Below are 21,000 nucleotides of genomic sequence, written 5' to 3'. Positions count from 1 at the left end.
AAATATGTCAGTAACCTTTGACCTTAACAATCGACACTCTTAGTAGTTTTTAGTGACTTCAGCTTATTTCATGTGTGAAATTACATGATTTGTAACATTTATTTATTCTAATTGTTCTGCCAAATGACTAGTTAAAGTTGTACACCAGCTCTGTTAAGGCCGACTGGACGATGGAGGAAATAATCAACACGCACACTAACTTGCATCGTGCTGTTTCGTCGCTTCTCTGGTGGGGGAAGTACCTTTGCGATGCACGTAGCAAGATCATCCACTATGGCGATTTTTAGTCTTGCATAATTTAACGGTGTTCTTTTGTTTTTACCAGACGCTGGGTCCAAAATTTAAAGAATTGACCAGAGCATGCCAGCTGTAACACGTTCCAAGAGCAAAAAGATGGCGCAAACACGAGCAATCAGGCAGAGAACCAGAAGAACATTTCTGAGACTAGGCCTAATAGTAATACCCAGGATAACGACAAAGTCCCAGTATACGCTTCCGATGAACAGTCGATGCAGTCCAGTTCAAAGAGACCGAGAGTCTACCAGCACCAAGTGAGAAAAGCAAGAAGACTGATAACAAGAAAAAGGTTTCAACTAAACCTGACGATAATGGCAAAGGTGAGAATGAATTCGCTGCTGGAAACGTGGGTGGATCGGACCCAAACGATCAAACTGAAAAAGACGATGACAAGAATGCATCTACTGATGCAGGTGGAGAATCAAGTGCAAAAGATGAAGAGAGAAGGAATCCACTAGTATCCAACATGCAGGCACAGAACATTGTGATCAACCGCCACTAAAATCTATATTGTCGATGGGCGACCCGAACACATATGTGCCCACTCATTCCCCTTACGTGATGGCAGCGCTCACAGTAGGCCTAAAGGTTTGCAGCCAGGTGGAGGTGAACATCGTCAGCAAAAACCTAATGAGCTTAGGCGTACGTCTGATGTAGCCAGAGAGGAAAGCAAACCTGAAACCAGAAGTCGCTCCCAGAAACGTCACAGGCAAAAGAGGAAGAAAATACAAATCAACCATCGAAGGCTGGTCAATTAGATAGGCACACACACCAGCAAGAAGATATATACTCTGATGATGATGATGCTGCTGCTTACAGTGAAGATTCGCAGCCAGGCAAAGTTGAACGTTCTAAGAAAAAACCTAGCGAGACTACGTCTAATTTAGGCAAAGAGGAAAGCAAACCTAGAATAAGACATCGCTTTCCTGAAACGTCACAGCCAGAAGAGGAAGAGAATACAAATCGACCATCGAAGGCTGGTCAAAGAGATAAGTCCAGGCCACAGGCAGAAGATGCATTTTCTTGCGATGATGATGATGACGATGATGATGGTGGTGGTGGTGATGATGATGATGTTCATGAGCAAGCATCATTTCTCCAGGGAAATATTAACGAGCACAGCCGCCAAGGCAACGTCTATTTCATTTTGATTTTAGTGGTCTTTTGATAGCAGCAGTGTTTGCTGTCTTCCTTGGTATGAACATGGCCACGATGAACCTTTCTACTCATGAACCACGAGTTGGAGACAGTACATTAGGCGAGTCAAGTGCAACAATGGAAATCTTGCACAGGAATATGAAAATAATGGAAGAAACGTTTAAGGGTCAAAGTCCACGTTTCTGGTCTGTCATAGAGACATCGTTGGAGTCGATCGTCGCGAGACAACCTCTACACCCCAGTGTTATCATGATAGTCAGCGGGCCAGAGAGAAGTGATACCGCAAAAACCATAGCGCAACAAGTTGCCAACAGTTGCAGTTGTCGGACAACAAAGCTGTGGAAATTCACAACGAGGATATTGAAGGTCCTGACCCTGCTGAAGTCAAGTTTCGACTCGACGAGTTAATGGATGAGGCTCTCGGGGGACGCAGCAAAGCAGCAGTGCTGTACAACATCGAAAATATTGAAACCAGTGCCTTATCGATTCTCTTCAAGTACTGTGACAACGTGAACGCTCCGCACAAGGACCGCAGTTGTCGTCTTCACCGCTTGCATGAAGGAGGGCTTGATCCGGATTCCAATCTCAAGGAAAGGGAAGAGGCACTAGAGGACTTTCTCATAGAGCATTGGAAAACCATGTCATCCGGAAAACTTGGCGACCACTTTTTAAGTCCTCTCATGAGTCGCATAGGGAATTCCGTTGCTATAGTAACATGATCACCATGGCGAAAACAAGTTTTAGCTGAAAAGAGTTGTGTTGCTTCTACTTCTTGATAGTATAGGCGCCTGTTGTACCTAATTGTAACCACGAAAGAATTCTACAGGAACGCGGTTCTGTTTATGATAATTTACGCAATAAATCATTGTCATGATGGAGTAAGTAAGAATTGCCAGATTTTATAAAGAGCATATAGGACGATAATCACCGTCCCTAAAATTTGGAGAACAATCACAAAAACCATGTATGTAGTAGCCAATCATTCACCTGGAAGGCCATGCGTAAAAGTGCGCCACCATTAGTGCAGTATGTTGCATTTCCTGTGAGTAAAGTTAATATATACCAGTGGTGACCGAGTAACTTTATTGCTAGCAAAATACAAAGACCAGAGTCGGAATATAAATTTATCTATCAACATGTCAATATGTTAAAGTCAGTTTTAAGAATAAATTTTCAAGGCATGGATTTTTTGTTTTTAAACTACTTTAATGAATGTTTTGCTCAGGCATGATGCCCAGCTAAGATGATTTAGATTCAAAATTCAGAAATCATGAATACATTATTGTGCCATGTTCTGATTGCAGTTAGAGACTTCACTTGGCAGGGATTGATTACACTAATTTTTGGTCTAATTCTGTCATTGTGAATTCTATCAAAATGTCAGATAATTCTTTATAATATGCTTTCAAGAGTGGGTTGTCGATAAATGATTAATAAATCAAAGAATAAATCTATTTTGTCTATCGAGTATCACGTGTATCGTCAATAGATCAACTCCAAGCTATGTTCTGTTATGTTAGGCCAAAAAAATAAATAAATTGTGCTGCTCCGATAACATGGTTTTCAAAAATAAGGTAGGTAGGTCGGCAGGGATTTTTTTTCCAAAATATTTTTATTTTTAAATGTGCACTCTTCAAGGGTTCAGGGCGATCAAACACTAGCCACAACATTTCCAGAAAAACGTATAATACATATAAAAGGAATAAAAACGTAAAAGACGTCCTCGTTCAAGCAAAAATCGAATGCCAGAAAACGAACAAGTGATTTTACAGTTTTTTTCTTTCTATTTTTTACCTCCGTGTTTACGAAGCCCTGAAAAGTTAAAGGTCAGCAGGCAGAAAATAGGGTAGGTCGGGTTATTGGAACAGCACAATTTTTTCCTTTGGCCTTAGGTTACGATGATACGCTTTGCTTCATTTAAATTATTGAGAGTGCTACTATGATCCGTATGATAGTAACGTACGTCAGACTCAAGTAACAACTAAACATCACGTCGTAGGAAGAAAGGATGCAGCATAAGAAATGCTGAAATAAAAATATTGCCAAATATTTCAACCAAAAGTATTCGTTTTCAAAAAATTAGTAGTCCGGGGTCACTTGTCATGATTGTGGCTTCCGTGTGCTTTTCCTCAAGAATCTTGTCAACATTACCATGTAATTCGATCCTTGATAACTAGAGAGTCCCAAAACACTGTTGACATGTTTTCTTTCCACTCTGCCACGGTCAAATTCAAGGTCATTTGTGTACCAGGCAAAATTTCATTGATTAAGCAGTACTTAAGAACTGACAAGTATCTTCGACCGAACTACTTACGATTGGCACCAATTTGGTATAGGCCTATTGGACCTTCACATTTTTCAAATTTCTCAAAAGTAGGTGCCATATAGTGAACGTTATAATATCACACGTTACTCATAATAGCAGGTGTGTAACTTAAAAAGAAAAGCAGATGAGCTAACATTTGCAGATTAAAACGACCTTCACCATCCAATTATTTTAAATTCAGAGAGTTAACGTTCCAATCGTGTTGGTGTGAGAGCATATCAAGGACAGTGTACATCTTTGAGACAAGTTAGTTTCTTCGGCCTGGGGGCGGTGGAGGGTCATCCTGTTTTTGACTTGGTGATGGGGGTGGTCACCATTTATAAATATGGAGAGAGAGAGAGAGAGAGAGAGAGAGAGAGAGAGAGAGAGAGAGAGAGAGTGTGTGTATAACAAAGCAGGTCAAGACGCACCAACTCAGGACACCAAGCTCTTCATTTATATAAAATTTATTTCACCGACCGATGTTTCGTGGGAGTAATCGTCGCGCTTTTCAAAGAGTTTATAGACAAATACTCCATCCACTATGGATATGTCCAAGAAATGTAGCACGTTGCCCATTATGCTCACATTTCAACTTGAACTCTGCAGGATAAATTTGATCATACGATTTACAAAACTCTCCACTATCTTTTAGGAGACATTTGTCATCGATTATATATATATGTATATATATATATATATATATATATATATATATATATATATATATTTATATATATTATATGTCATTTCCATCTTGACAGTCAACAATTTTAACCCTGATGAAATGGGATTAAGCCCACGAAACGTCGGACAATAAAATTTAGTTTGTAGTGAAGAACACTGTGTCCTAGAGTTGGTGCTGCTTGACCTATCCTGTCAATATATACATATGTATGTATGTATATGTATTTCACCTTTTTTGTTTACCTTTGTCTCAGATGTTGGGACATCCATGTTGAAAACGTTTTGCGATTTTAAGGTTGAGTTTTAAACACAGGTAAAGAAAACGTACATGGTCATGCGCGATGCGTTGGGCATAAAGCATATGATGGCCCTATCAATCGGAAATGGGAAATGACAGATCTAAAAGTTATGATTGATCACATAAAAATACAGAAGTTATTAAATTCTGCTAGACAAAAAGAACCATAATTGGTTTTCCTAGGTGCTACTATAGATGCTTAACCACGATTTACTAGTACATGTGAGAGCCAGACACAACCAAATTCCAACACTTATAAGTACCCAGGTTTCGTATACTTCCGCACACTATCAATGTGACGACTCTTATGTTTTAACAGTCTGCGGAAATGAAACCACAAGAACATGTCACATCTAATTTGATATTTTTTTTCACTATCGATGTTTTTTCCCATTACGAAAACCTTGATCGATATCGACCGTAGCCAAGTCACAAGTACATTACATGAAAGTATACTCCCACTGGCTGTGACATATCCCAAAAGTAGTTCGGTAAACTGATAAAATACACAAAATAACCATTAAAAATCTACAATTAGGGTTAGATTCATCGAACAACTTAATTTGAACAAATCCATCTTCATACCTCGAGCCAAGTTGTAACTAACTGTCACGCAACTGCTGTGCGGGAATTTTCGTAACCTTTGACCTCACAAAGCAACACTTACAGTAGCTTTCAGGCTACGCAATACACGGAGTTCCTCCCGGCAGAAAATAACTCACTACTGCGCAGACTCAAAGGTAACGCGTTCAGTCGGAAAGCCTGGCCTGGGCTGCCAAATTCCAATTGTATGAAATAGGAGAGACACAAGAGAAAATATAACAAATGATGTTATTTTTTAAAATTTACCGACTTGAACCAAGTCTACTTCAGGACTTAGTAGCTTTATTGCATGGACTTGCAGTCTGGTCCCCAGCCCTATTTCTACCGCTGGCTGCGCTGTTCAGTCAGCGGTAGAAATGGGCATGGACCATGCCAGACTATGCGAGAGCGTACCTTGCAATATGGCAAGACTTCGACCATGGGGGTAATTTGTCTTGCATAATTTCACGGTGTGTTTTGTTGTTACCAGACAGTGTATCCAGAATTCAAGGAATTGACTATCCATGAACATAACAGGAGCCAAAGATGGGGCAAACACCGAGCGATCAGGCAGAGAACCAGGAGAATTCCCAGGATGACGCCCTGGTAGATTCTTCCCATGCTGTTGAACAGGTCGCGTCAAAAGAGCTCAACGGTCCATCAGAATCAAGTGCAGACAGCGCACACAGTGAAGGTTTGCAACCAACTGAACATTTTCTGCAAAAACCTAACGAGCGTACGTCTAATTTAGGCAGAGAGGAAAGCAAACCTGGAATTAGACATCGCTTCCAGGAAACGTCACTTTCAAAAGAGGAAGAGGAGCAATATCGACCATTTAAGGCCATTCATAGCGATAAGTGCAGGCTTCAGGCAGAAGATGCATTGTCTTGTGATGATGATGATGACGATGTTCATGATAAAGTATCATTTCTCCGCGGTAAACCTAAGAAGCACAGCCGCCAAGGCAACGTCTGTTTCATTTCGATTTTAGTGGTCTTTTCGTTAGCAGGAGTGTTTGCTGTCTTTCTTGGTATGAAAATGGACATGGAGAACCTTTCTACTCGTGAGCCGCGAGTTGAAGACAGTTCATTTAGCGACTCAAGCGCAACAATGGAAATCTTGCACAGGAATATGAAATTAATGGAAGAAACGTTTAAGGGTCAAAGTCCACGTTTCTGGTCTGTCATAGAGACATCGTTGGAGTCGATCGTCGCGAGACAACCTTTACACCCCAGTGTTATCATGATAGTCAGCGGGCCAGAGAGAAGTGATACTGCAGAAGCCATAGCGCAACAAGTCGCCAACAGTTTACAGTTGTCGGACAACAAAGCTGTGGAAATTCACAACGAGGATATTGAGATTCCTGACCCTGCTGATGTCAAGTTACGACTCGACGAGTTAATGGATGAGGCTCTCGGGGGACGCAGCAAAGCAGTAGTGCTGTACAACATCGAAAATCTTGAAACCAGTGCCTTATCGATTCTCTTCAAGTACTGTGACAACGTGAACGCTCCGCACAAGGATGCAGTTATCGTCTTCACGGCTTGCATGAAGGAGGGCTTTGATCCGGAATCCAATCTTAAGGAAAGGGAAGAGGCGCTAGAGGACTTTCTCATCGAGCATTGGAAAACCATGTCATCGGGAAAACGCAGCCGTGACTGTTTTAGTCGACTCATGTGTCAAATAGGCAATTTCGTTGCCATAGTAACATGATTACCATTGCAAAATAAGTTTGAGCTGAAATGAGCACGTGTTGCTGATAAGTCTTGATAAGCTTAGTATCGGTGCCTGTTGTACCCAGTTGTAACTACAAAAGAAATTTAAAGGAGCGCGGTTCTGTTTATGATAATTTACGCATTACTGGTAAATCGTTGTCATAATGCAGTGGATGGTGAATCTCTAGATATTACAATCAGCTTGTTATACGATAATAAGTAACTAAAAGTGGAGAACAAGCATTATGTAGTAACAGTAGCCAATCGCTCACCTGGAAGACCGCCACGCGTAAAAGTGCGCCACCAGTGCCGTATGGCGCTCTTCCTATGATTCTTTCGTTGCGTTCTTTATGATACCTAGACCAGCGATGACCGAGTGTTAGCATAATACATAGCCTGAAGTCGAAACTTTGATTAATCGACTAACATTCAATAGTTTTCAATCCCTTTAAGAATATATGTTTAGGGCATGGATCTTTCGTTTGTAAAACTTCGATGAATGTTTTTTGCATACGCATGATGTCCAGAAAAAGTTCAATTAGATGGAAAATTCCGAAATCACGAATACATCCCTGTGTCATGTGCCAATTTCAGTTGGAGACTCTACTTGGAAAGGATTGATTACATGAAGTTTTATTTTAATTATGTCCCTGTGATTTATGATCTAAATGTCAAATAATTTTTTACAATATGCTGTCAAGAGTGGATGGTCGATAAGTGACTGATAAAATCAAAGAATAAATCTATTTGTGAATGAAGTTATCACGTATATCGTCGATAAATCAAAGCTCTCTTCTGTTATGCCAGGGTACGATGATACGCTTTGCTCCATTTAAATCATCCAAGACAGTGATGCTATCCGTAACGTACGTTACAATCCACTAGCTAGTGAGCTTTTAACCGAAACAAAGGGTCATCTGAGATGATAGACAGCATCCTTGAATGAATGAATAAATACTTAAATAAATAAATAAATAAATACGCTAAAAGTTTCAGAGTGGAAAGAAATTCCAAGGAAGAGAATAGACCATAAGTTATGCTTGATACTACCAGGAAGCAAACTGAGCTTGTGACAAACCCGACTAGCACTGCATGTGACAAAATCTTTGATTTTTTTAATAAGGGAAGTGAATTCGGTGACGGTGTTCTTCCGACAATAAGTTCAATACTTGGATTGATAATTCCTTGTCCCTACGAGCTTGTAATGCTAACTTGCAGAGGAATGCTATGCAGTGGCTTGCCATAAAAGTCTACCTCAACAAGCAAAAATGCTCTATGAAAAGCGTTACAACAAGGTCAAAGTTCCCCATTAGGCCAAATAAAAAAAAATGTGGTTCAGATTACGTGCCTTTCATAAAAAGGGTAGTAATAGGTCAGGAAGTTTTTTCGGGATTTTGACTTTTTACGCTCTGAACTCTTTAAGTTCTGCATTTCTTCAAAAGAAGCGGTAAATATTTCCTTTGTTACATGTTTAAAGATTGGATGGTGTTGTTATATCACAACACAACACAACACAACACAACACAACACACAACACAGCAAAACAACACAACACCACACAACACAAACAACACCACAACACAACACAACACAACACAACACAACACATGACAAGGTTTGGAGTATAGCATTTGTCTGTATGTGAATGCTATCAAATTGAGGTGACTGGTCACAATACTTCTTCAAGATACAGAACTCAGTGTTTCTCTATGACCGCGGTCCAGCTTTAAGTTGATGAAAGTATGATTAGCTCACATGAGTTGATCACATGTAAATAGATAAAAGTCACAAGAAATGTGTTCTCATCAATTATCGCATTCATCCGAACATAAACCTCTTGCTCGTGTGTGAGCATCTTCCCTACCCTTCGAAGTTTTCTTCAATGATGTGTTCATAAGCTCGACCCTATTTTAGCTCAAATATGGAATTCAAAAATCGATTGGATATGTGAATTGATTGACAAACTATTGCTTTTGAAGATGTTCTCCGTGTCGTATTCGATGCGATGTCACCAGAACGATGCAAATATGACAGCAGCAGTACTTGTGAGAGTGGAAGCACGGAGAACTATGTGTGCCTGCTGAAAAGGGGAGAATAGTGGAGGGGTTCCAGTCGCAGGGGTTAGGAAGTATCATGAATCATTACATTAGTTGGTATGATCACGTACCGTATGGTTATGAGTATGTACTAAATTGCTTGAGCAGGAATGGTGAAATTTATATATTTTCGATGTTTTTTTTCATTTCCGAGTTTACAGATGGCTTTAAAAAGTTTCAAGATTTCGCTGGTACAAATAATGGTATAGGTTGGGTAACCTGATCCGTAAGACTTTTTAAATTTTTTTACCAAAATTGGCAAAAATTGCCCCCAAAAAATACAAATCGCAGATTTCATAAATATTCAAAATATTAAGATAACTCCTAAGAACCTGTATACCAAATACCAAAACTATGAGACGGGCAGTTTTGAGAAACAAATTTTTGACCAAAATAGGCAAAAATTGCCCAAAATATACAAAATTGCAGATTTCTTCATTATTTCAATACATTATAAATAAGATAATCCCTAGGAACCTGTATACCAAATATCAAAGCTATCTGGCAAAACTTCCCCACAAAGTGCTAATAGGTGGATGTGTGTCGTCGTCAGTTGTCCGAGCATCTGTAGTCCGTCGACTTTTTGGGGGGGGGATTTTTGCCATTTTGGGCGAACAATTTGTTTCTCAAAAAATACTTGTCTGATAGCTTTGCTGAAACACAAAATATTCAGTTTGTCGACAAAGTCTGTATATATAAATATGTATTACGTGATAATTTTATTAGAGTCCAGACTGACATGTGCTGTCATTTGTCAAAGATACAAATGCATGGTACACTGACACAGGCTGTGTTGGCAAGCTTAATACTGGACAGTTCAACATGCTGTGTAGGAGTTGAACAAGAACGCAGTTGTATAAACTGAACAAATTGTCAAATTATCAAAGTTAATACAGCTACTGCCTATGTAAGGGCAGTGTCACTATCAGATACTGCCTGCTACTGCAGTGTCACTGTCACTGCATACCTGAGCAGTGACAGAGATGGCTCTGACTCTGATGTACAAAGTAGTTGAAGAAGAGTGGGTCAAGTGACGCTCATGACAGTGAAACATACTTGTACATAAGATAAGGCCAGAAAGCAACACATAGAAGACTAGGAGAGTGAAAAGTTATCGGAATTTTGAGAACAATAAAATATTTAAAAAGATGGGTTCACCAAAGCTTGAGTTTCTAAATTTTCACATTCTCATCATAAAATAGTACAAATGTAAAACTTTGAACAGTAAAGACTAAATGAAAAAAATATGTGACTAAATGGAATTATTTATTGTTTAACCAAATTTTCCGTTATTATACCCAGAATTTCAGAGATTAAAACATGTATTTAATGGAATAGTTTAACCTTCCAGTATTGTCAATTTTGAGTAGCATCTAATATGTCTTGTACTTTTGAAACAAATTTTTGGTAGGTCTGGTCACCGTGCTCAGTTTTTTACAATATGGCAATTAGCCAGAATTCACAATTTGCCTTCTCTCTCATGATCGTCATTTTGTGTGCTCGTCGGCAGGAGCAATTGACCTGGCCAGAGTTGGATTAACTCAAGTTGGCTTAGACTGATAAATCCAAAATCACTGATGCGTTTAAAAATGAATCAATTAACTAACTTGCCCTAGGAATATGACTTTACAAACTGCTAATGGCGCGATATGTACGCGTTTGTTTTTTCTGCGCGCACATCCTTTACAAATATGCGGGCTTGTAATAGTTAGGGGGGTCTTGAAAAATTTTGATCATATAGAGGGGGATTTGAATTATTTGGGGTATTGAGGGGGATCTGATAAAAATAAGATTTCAATCGCGATTCCTTCAACCCCCCCGCCCCCTCGCTATGTGTGAACGCAGCCTTAGGGTCTGAGAGCAAATGCATTGCTTATAAAGAAGATACGCTGTCAATGAACAATTCCTTACTTATCAAGGTACACTGTACCTTGGTCCTTCCAGCTCAGTTTATCATTTCAACGCTCAGTTTATCAGTTTCCGCACCCAGTTTGACTCTCATTTTGTCATTTTCAACGCTCAGTTTGACTCTCATTTTGTCATTTTCAACGCTCAGTTTGACGCTGAGTTTATCGATTTTCGGGCCCTTTGTACATACCTGGCTAGTATTCACATTAGAGTCCGGAAATCGTAGATTTCACAGACCCGGCGTGCCAAGATACAAGGCAAGTCATTCTAGTATCGTCTAGTATCGATATTAGAGTCCCGAAATCGCCGATAAGTCAAACTTCGATTCTAGATGGTAAATATGCGACATTCAAAAGTTGTGCATAGTCACACCTTCGTGCGACATAGCACCATATCATATGCGAATCATGTGATACTGTGATAGTATGACAGTAACCTTTGACTTCACACTTACTGTAGCTTTACGCATGGACGTTAAACGACTTCAGTTTTCCATTGTGTGTAATTAGATAATTTGTGACATTTATTTATTCTAATCGTTCTGCTAAATGACTAGTTGTATGCCAGCTCTTTTAAGGCCGACTTGACGATGGAGGAAATAATCAACACGCACACTAACCTGGAACGTGCTGTTTCATCGCGAGAGCGGACCTTGTGATGTGGCAAGACCTTCGACCATTGCGTTATTCTGTCTTGAATAATTTCACGGTGTAGTTTTGCTGTTACCAGACACTGTATCCACCATGCCAGTTGTAACACGTTCCAGGAGCAAAAAGATGGAGCTAACACCGAGCAATCAGGTAGAGAACCAGGAGAACAGCAATACCAAGAATAATATCACAGTAGACTCTTCCGATCCTGTTGAACACTTCAGTTCAAACGAACGCAAGAGTCCAACAGAATCAAGTGAAGACAGCGAGACCATGGTTCCAACTGAATTAGGTACAGGCGATAATAGCGTTGGTGAGAAAAAATCCGCTGCTGGAATAGTGTGTGAATGGAATAAAATGGACAATGACCCGAGTGATGACAAGAAGACATTTACTGAAACAGCTGGAGAATCAAGTGCAAATGATGAAAGAGAGAAGAAATCCTCTATTATCCGACGTGAAGTTGTAGTACATCCGACGCCAGTAAAATACGACTCGTCGACGACGGGCGACTTGAGCACATGTGTGCCTTCTCATTCCGCTTATGATGATGGCTTCGCTTACAGTGAAGGTTTGCAGCCAAGCAAAGGTGAACATTTTCTGCAAAAACCTAACGAGCGTACATCTTATTTAGGCAAAGAGGAAAGCAAACCTGGAATTAGACATCGCTTCCCAGAAACGTCACAGTCAAAAGAGAAAGAGAATACAAATCGACTATCGAAGGCTGGTCAAAGTGATGAGTCCACGCGGCAGGCAGAAGATACATTTTCTTGTGATGATGATGATGATGATGTTGATGATGATGATGATGATAATGGCGCTATCAGTAAAGGTTTGCAGCCAAGCAAAGGTGAACATTGTCAGCCAAAACCTAACGAGCGTACGTCTAATTTAGGCAGAGAGGAAAGCAAGCCTGGAATTAGACATCGCTTCCCCGAAACGTTACAGTCAAAAGAGGAAGAGAATACAAATCGATCATCGAAGGCTGGTCAAAGTGATAAGTCCAGGCGGCAGGCACAAGATGCATTTTATATTAATGATGATGATGATGATGATGATGATGATGATGATGATGATGATGATGTTTATCGTAAAACAACTCTCCAGGAAAACCTATTCAGCACAGTCGCCAAGGCAACGTATTTTTCATTTCGATTTTAGTGGTCTTTTTGCTAACAGGAGTGTTTGCTGTCTTTCTTGGGATGGACACTGACGCGAAGAACCATGAACCAAAGGTTGGAGACAGTACAGTTAGCGAGTCAAGCGCAACAATGGAAATCTTGCACAGGAATATGAAAATAATGGAAGAAACGTTTAAGGGTCAAAGTCCACGTTTCTGGTCTGTCATAGAGACATCGTTGGAGTCGATCGTCGCGAGACAACCTTTACACCCCAGTGTTATCATGATAGTCAGCGGGCCAGAGAGAAGTGATACTGCAAAAGCCATAGCGCAACAAGTCGCCAACAGTTTGCAGTTGTCGGACAACAAAGCTGTGGAAATTCACAACGAGAATATTGAGAGTCCCAACCCCGCTGATGTCAAGTTACGACTCGACGAGTTAATGGATGAGGCTCTCGGGGGACGCAGCAAAGCAGCAGTGCTGTACAACATCGAAAATATTGAAACCAGTGCCTTATCGATTCTCTTCAAGTACTGTGACAACGTGAACGCTCCGCACAAGGATGCAGTTATCGTCTTCACGGCTTGCATGAAGGAGGGCTTTGATCCGGAGTCCAATCTTAAGGAAAGGGAAGAGGCGCTACAGGACTTTCTCATAGAGCATTGGAAAACCATGTCGTCGGGAAAACTCGGCGATCACTTTTTAAGTCCTCTCATGAGTCGAATAGGCAATTCCGTTGCCATAGTAACATGATCACCATGGCAAAATAAGTTTTAGCTGAAAAGAGTTGTGTTGCTTCTACTTCTCGATAGTATAGGCGCCTGTTGTACCTAATTGTAACCACGAAAGAGTTCTACAGGAACGCGGTTCTGTTTATGATCATTTACGCAATAAATCATTGTCGTGATAGAGTGGGTAATGAATTGCCAGATTTTATAAATAGCCTATAGGACGATATCCACAGTCCCTAAAATATGGAGAACAATCACAAGCTGATAGGAATTATGTATGTAGTAGCCAATCACTCACCTGGAAGGCCATGCGTAAAAGTGCGCCACCATTAGTGCAGTATGTTGCATTTCCTGTGAGTAAAGTTAATATATACCAGTGGTGACCGAGTAACTTTATTGCTAGCAAAATACAAAGACCAGAGTCGGAATATAAATTTATCTATCAACATGTCAATATGTTAAAGTCAGTTTTAAGAATAAATTTTCAAGGCATGGATTTTTTGTTTTTAAACTACTTTTGAAACTACTTCAAGCATGACGCCCAGCTAAGATGATTTAGATTCCAAAATCAGAAATCATGAATACATTATTGTGCCATGTTCTGATTGCAGTTAGAGACTTCACTTGGCAGGGATTGATTACACTAATTTTTGGTCTAATTCTGTCATTGTGAATTCTATCAAAATGTCAGATAATTCTTTATAATATGCTTTCAAGAGTGGGTTGTCGATAAATGATTAATAAATCAAAGAATAAATCTATTTTGTCTATCGAGTATCACGTGTATCGTCAATAGATCAACTCCAAGCTATGTTCTGTTATGTTAGGCCAAAAAAATAAATAAATTGTGCTGCTCCGATAACATGGTTTTCAAAAATAAGGTAGGTAGGTCGGCAGGGATTTTTTTTCCAAAATATTTTTATTTTTAAATGTGCACTCTTCAAGGGTTCAGGGCGATCAAACACTAGCCACAACATTTCCAGAAAAACGTATAATACATATAAAAGGAATAAAAACGTAAAAGACGTCCTCGTTCAAGCAAAAATCGAATGCCAGAAAACGAACAAGTGATTTTACAGTTTTTTTCTTTCTATTTTTTACCTCCGTGTTTACGAAGCTCTGAAAAGTTAAAGATCAGCAGGCAGAAAATAGCCGCGTAGGTCGGGTTATCGGAACAGCACATTTTTTTTCTTTGGCCTGAGGATACGATGATACGCTTTGCTTCATTAAATTATTGAGAGTGCTACTATGATCCGTATGATAGTAACGTATGTCAGACTCGAGTAACAACTAAGCCTTTAACCGAAACATCAACGTCGTAGGAAGATAGGATGCAGTATCCTGTCGTTCGACATAAAAATGCAGAATAAAAATATTGCCAATATTTCAACCAAAAGTATTCGTTTTCAAAAATTAGTTAGTCCGGGGTCACTTATCATGATTGCGGCTTCCGTGTGCTTTTCCTCAAGAATCTTGTCAACATTACCATGTTATTCCTTGATAACTGGAGAGTCCCCAAAACACTGTTGACATGTTTTCTTTCCACTCTGCCATGGTCAAATTCAAGGTCATTTGTGTAGCGGGCAAAATTCCATTGATTAAACAGTACATAAGAACCTCGTATCTTCGACCGAACTGCTTATATAAATTTTAATGGTGAACACGATTGGCACTAATTTGGTATAGGCCTAATTGGACCTTCACATTTTTCAAATTTCTCAAAAGTAGGTGCCATATAGTGAACGTTGTAATATCACAAGTTACTCATAATAACAGGTGTATAACTTAAAAAAAAGCAGATGAGCTAACATTCCCAGATTAAAACGACCTTACTTCACCATCCAATTATTCAGAGAGTTCCAATCGTGTTGGTGTCAGAGCATTATAAAGGACTGTGTACATCTTTGACACAAGTTAGTTTCTTCGGCCTGGGGGCGGTGGATGCATGGAGGGTCATCCTGTTTTTGACTTGGTGATGGGGGTGTTAACCCTATATATATATATATATATATATATATATATATATATATATATATATATATATATATATATATATATATATATATATATATATATATATATATAATATATACATATCATAAACTAATGAGAAAAATTACACTTAGGGCTCTGAAATTTTGGATTCGAACCGTACACGGGTCATTTTTTCAAGCTCCAAAAATTTACAGTGCGGAGACAATCAGATGTAGTTGTGTTAATTTCTCATTAGGTTTTACAATATATTTCCATGCTACACAAACTGATAATTATATATATATATATATATATATATATATATATATATATATATAATATAATATATATATATATATATATATATATATATATATATATATCACCTTTTTGTTCACCTTTGTCTCAGATTTTGGGACATCCATGTTGACAACGTCTTGCGATTTTAAGGTTCAGTTCACACAGGTGAAGAAAACGTACATGGTCATGCGTAGGGCATAAAGCATACGATGGCCCTATCAATCGTAAATAGGAGATGACAGATCTGAAAGTTATGATTGATCACATGAAAATATGGTAGTTATTAAAATCTGCTGGACAAAAAGAACCATAATTGGTTTGCTAGGTGCTACCATAGATGCTTAACACGACTCTATTTACTAGTACATGTTTACTAGTACATGTGAGAGCCAGACACAACCAAATTCCAACACTTATAAGTACCCAGGTTCCGTATATTTCTGCACACCATCACTGTGACGACTCTTATTTTTAACAGTCTGTGGAAATGAAACCACAAGAACATGTCACATCTAATTTGATATTTTTTTTACTATTAATGTTATTTCCCATTACGAAAACCTTGATCGATATCGACCGTAGCCAAGTTGCAAGTACATTACATGAAAGTATACTTCCACTGGCTGTGACATATCCCAAAAGTAGTTCGGTGAACTGATAAAAATACACAAATAACCATTAAAAATCTATAATTACGGTTAGATTCATCGATCAACTTAATTTGAACAAACCCATTCTCATACCTCGAGCCAAGTTGTAACTAACTGTCCGCAACTGCTGTGCGGGAATTTTGTAACCTTTGACCTCACAAAGAAACACTTACAGTAGCTTTCAGGCCATGCAATTCATGAAATTTCCGCGGTTTTGAAGAATAGGGGAAATTATTGTCTTAGCGTGACGTCATTGTTAGCCAATGAGTGGCCTGTCGGCAGGTGTTAGGATGTTTGTCCAGTGTGTCGGTTTTGAAATATTGTCAGTCTAGCAGTGTGCCACTCACTGTGCAGCATCCAGTTTTCTTTGCTTTGTAATATTTTTTTTTTTCAATTTTTGAATTTGTATTGTTTTCTTTTTGATTTTTCGCTTGCGTTCAAAAATTTTCAGTTAATTTTCAAGAAATCTTTGAGCACATGTAGCACTGCAATCGGGTACGGTTTCATTCGCATTTCTTCCCTAATTTTAGCTTTTAGGGTTTTTGTTCTCTGGTTTTTCCTCGGCGGCTATGTGCTTGTTTCGTGTATGCTTTTTTGAGTCTCTTTGCGGGGAGTTTGCCTTGCTTATAGACTGTAGAGCCTCCTTTCTTAGTTGTTTTGCTTTGTTTTTGTTGTGTTGCCATAGTTAACTTTTCAGTTAATAAACATTCGGTCCTGTACAGGATAGTGTACTGACACCGCAATCCTATATATATTGTGTCGTAGTGTGTACTTATAGTCTAGAATAGACACGGGAGTTCCTCCCGGCAGAAAATAACTCACAGCGCAGACTCAAAGGTACGCGTTCAGTCGGAAAACCTGGCCTGGGCTGCCAAATTCCAATTGTATGAAATAGGAGAGACACAAGCGAAACTATTACAAATGATGTTATGATTTTAAATTTACCGACTTGAACCAAGTCTACTTCAGGACTGAGTAGCTTTATTGCATGGACTTGCAGTCTGGTCCCCTGCCCTATTTCTACCGCTGGGTGCGCTGCTCAGTCAGCGGTAGAAATGGGCAGGAGGCCATGCCAGACTATGCGAGAGCGTACCTTGCAATGTGGCACGACGACCCTCGACCATGGGGTTAATTTGTCTTGCATAATTTCAGGGTGTATCCAGAATTCAAGGAATTGACTATTCCGTTAACATACCAGGAGCCAAAGATGGGGCAAACACCGAGCGATCAGGCAGAGAACCAGGAGAATTCCCGGGATAACGTTCTGGTAGATTCTTCCGATGCTGTTGAACAGGTCGCGTCAAAGAGCTCAACGGTCATCAGAATCAAGTGCAGACAGCGCACACAGTGAAGATTTGCAACCAAGTGAACATTTTCTGCAAAAACCTAACGAGCGTACGTCTAATTTAGGCAGAGAGGAACGCAAACCTGGAATTAGACATCGCTTCCAGGAAACGTCACTTTCAAAAGAGGAAGAGGAGAAATATCGACCATTTAAGGCCATTCATAGCGATAAGTCCAGGCGGCAGGCACAAGATGCATTGTCTTGTGATGATGATGATGACGATGTTCATGATAAAGTCATCATTTCTCCACGGAAAAACTAACAAGCACAGACGCCAAGGCAACGTCTATTTCATTTTGATTTTAGTTGTCTTTTTGTCAGCAGGAATGTTTGCTGTCTCTCTTTGGATGGACAAGGACACGAAGAACCTTTCTACTCGTGAGCCGCGAGTTGAAGACAGTTCATTTAGCGACTCAAGCGCAACAATGGAAATCTTGCACAGGAATATGAAATTAATGGAAGAAACGTTTAAGGGTCAAAGTCCACGTTTCTGGTCTGTCATAGAGACATCGTTGATGTCTATCGTCGCGAGACAACCTTTACACCCCAGTGTTATCATGATAGTCAGCGGGCCAGAGAGAAGTGATACTGCAGAAGCCATAGCGCAACAAGTCGTCAACAGTTTACAGTTGTCGGACAACAAAGCTGTGGAAATTCACAACGAGGATATTGAGATTCCTGACCCTGCTGAAGTCAAGTTACGACTCGACGAGTTAATGGATGAGGCTCTCGGGGGACGCAGCAAAGCAGCAGTGCTGTACAACATCGAAAATATTGAAACCAGTGCCTTATCGATTCTCTTCAAGTACTGTCACAACGTAAACGCTCCGCACAAGGATGCAGTTATCGTCTTCACGGCTTGCATGAGGGAGGGATTTGATCCGGAATCCAATCTCAAGGAAAGGGAAGAGGCGCTAGAGGACTTTCTCATCGAGCATTGGAAAACCATGTCATCGGGAAAACTCAGCGATGACTTTCTAAGTAGACTTATGAGTCAAATAGGCTATTCTGTTGCCATAGTAACATGATCATCATCATGGCAAAATAAGTTTTACTTGTAATGAGCATGTATTGGTGCTTTACTTCTTGGTAGTATATGTGTTAGACTTGGTTCAACGCGGTGAATTTTCAAAAAATAAAATAATTTGCTACACTTTTCTCTTGTGTCTCTCCCTTTCAACAAACCTTTTTGAAATTTGGCAGCCCGGGTCAGGTTTTCCACGCGATCGAGCACGGTAGTTTTGAGTCTGCGCAGTAGTGAGTTAGAGTCTGCCGGATTCACAGACTTGGACTTCTTGCACAGGACTGTGATTCGGGTGAAACTCCTCAGTCTACCATTCACCCAACTCACAAGTTCACAAATCACAGATTTGAACCAGGTCTATATAGGTGTCTGAAAGTTAGTCGAGGAGACCTTAAAGATATACTGTCACCTGTTCCAATGTTGCTACAGTTACCATGGAAGAGAAAATCTAACCAATAAGCGGCAGGCCGCTTTTTAAAAACAGCGCCCTCACATGGGCATTTTGAATACCAAGGAACGCCCCTTTGACCACATATGCATATATGGGCATATTTAAATTGTAGGTGACTGTATACCTTTCAACTTGTATACTACACTTTTCATTAGCATCTCATTGTCGGCGATATGGACTGTTGTACCCAATGTAACTACGAAATAATTTGAAAGGAGCGCGGGTCTGTTTATGATCATTTACGCAATAAATCATTGTCATGGTGGAATGAGTGATGAATGTCCATATGTTACAATCAGCTTGTAGTACGATAATCAGTCCCTAAAATTTGGGGAATAAGCATCATGCCGTAACAGTAGCCAATCTCTCACCTGGAAGGCCATCAGTGCAGTATGGTGCACTTCCTGTGAGTAACATTTCTTATTATTGGTAGCATAATACAAAGCCCGAAGTCGGAACTTAGATTAATCGACTCCGATGACTGTTTTTGCTCACGCATGATGTCCAGAAAAAGTTCAATTAGAGTGACATTCCGAAATCATGAATATATCATTATGTCGTGTCCCAGTTTCAGTTAGAAACTCTACAGGGAAAGAATTTTTGGTCTAAGTCTGTCCGTGTGAACTACATCTTAATGTCAAATAACTCTTTATAATATGCTGTCAAGAGTTGATTGTCGATAAATGACTGATAAAATCAAAGAATAAATCTATATTGTACATGAAATTATCACGCATATCGTTAATACATGTAAATCATCTTCAAGCTGTTTTCTGTTATGCTAGGGTACGATGATACGCTTTGTTCCATTTAAATCGTCGATGGCAGTGAGTGCTACTATGACCCGTTATGGTAGTAATGTACGTCAGACTCCAATAGTAACCAAGCCTATAACCGAACACACTGCACACTTTGGTTCGACGCAGGAAATGCAGACTAAAAACATTGCCAAATATTTCACCCAAGTATTCGTTCTTACAATATAATAGTCCGGGGTCACTTGTCATGATCTGTGGCTTCTGTGTCCTTTTCGTTAAGAATCTTGTAACATATACTATGTTATTCCTGCATAAATGGAAAACATTGTTGACACGTTTTCTTTCCACTCTGCCAAGGTCAAATTCAAGGTCATTTGTTTACCAGGCAAAATTCCATTGATTAAATGCATAAGAACTGACAATTATCTTCCATCAAACTACTTATGTAAATTTTATTGGTGTTAGACCATTATCAAGGACTGTTTACAGCTTATAATACTTTTTAGGCCCTATATTAACAAGAAATTTTATTTCACCCATTTCCCTACATTTCAGTGTGAACGATCTGTGTCATTACTATATAAGGGATTGCTCAGTTTCTTCGGCCTGGGGGGCGTTCGATGAATAGAGGGTCACCCTGTTTTTTAATTTGGTGATGGGGGTCACCATATTTTTGAAATGCTCAATTGGGGGGGGAGTCAGTGTGTTTATGAATTACAGCAGGGGCTCATACTTGCCTAAAATGTTTCGTATCCCAGCCATGAATTTCATCATGCATTTTACAGCACGTCATTCGGGCGCGTAACTTTAATATATCAGACCACAGTTACGAGTGTTTCGATACATAGCGGCCGCCGCGTGGTATGCATAGAAAATTCTAGGCCTATTTTTCTATGCATACCACGCGGCGGCCGCTATGTATCGAAACACTCGTAACTGTGCAACAGACA

General features: G+C 39.7%; 4 protein-coding genes across 4 annotated transcripts; all 4 read left to right on the top strand.

The window, feature by feature from the left end:
• Positions 1-170: 170 nt before the first annotated feature.
• On the top strand, positions 171-1,465 carry LOC139114973 (uncharacterized). Its single transcript, XM_070676885.1, has 3 exons — positions 171-255; positions 507-754; positions 1,007-1,465. Exons 1-3 carry the CDS (start codon positions 171-173, stop codon positions 1,463-1,465), a joined length of 792 nt encoding a protein of 263 aa, XP_070532986.1.
• A 4,408-nt stretch (positions 1,466-5,873) lies between these two features.
• LOC139114971 (torsin-1A-interacting protein 1-like) lies at positions 5,874-7,040 on the top strand. The gene has a single exon (XM_070676884.1). The coding sequence runs from the start codon at positions 5,874-5,876 to the stop codon at positions 7,038-7,040; it is 1,167 nt and encodes a 388-aa protein (XP_070532985.1).
• Positions 7,041-11,789: 4,749 nt separating this feature from the next.
• LOC139114970 (dentin sialophosphoprotein-like) lies at positions 11,790-12,857 on the top strand. The gene has a single exon (XM_070676882.1). It carries the CDS (start codon positions 11,790-11,792, stop codon positions 12,855-12,857), a length of 1,068 nt encoding a protein of 355 aa, XP_070532983.1.
• A 41-nt stretch (positions 12,858-12,898) lies between these two features.
• On the top strand, positions 12,899-13,570 carry LOC139114969 (torsin-1A-interacting protein 1-like). Its single transcript, XM_070676881.1, has one exon. It carries the CDS (start codon positions 12,899-12,901, stop codon positions 13,568-13,570), a length of 672 nt encoding a protein of 223 aa, XP_070532982.1.
• The last annotated feature ends 7,430 nt before the right edge of the window (positions 13,571-21,000 follow it).

This window comes from Ptychodera flava, chromosome 16 (genome assembly GCF_041260155.1).
Source record: "Ptychodera flava strain L36383 chromosome 16, AS_Pfla_20210202, whole genome shotgun sequence".
In the NCBI taxonomy this organism is placed as follows: Eukaryota; Metazoa; Hemichordata; class Enteropneusta; family Ptychoderidae; genus Ptychodera; species Ptychodera flava.
Note: the sequence above shows the minus strand (reverse complement) of the source record. Positions and strands in the feature narration are given on the sequence as shown.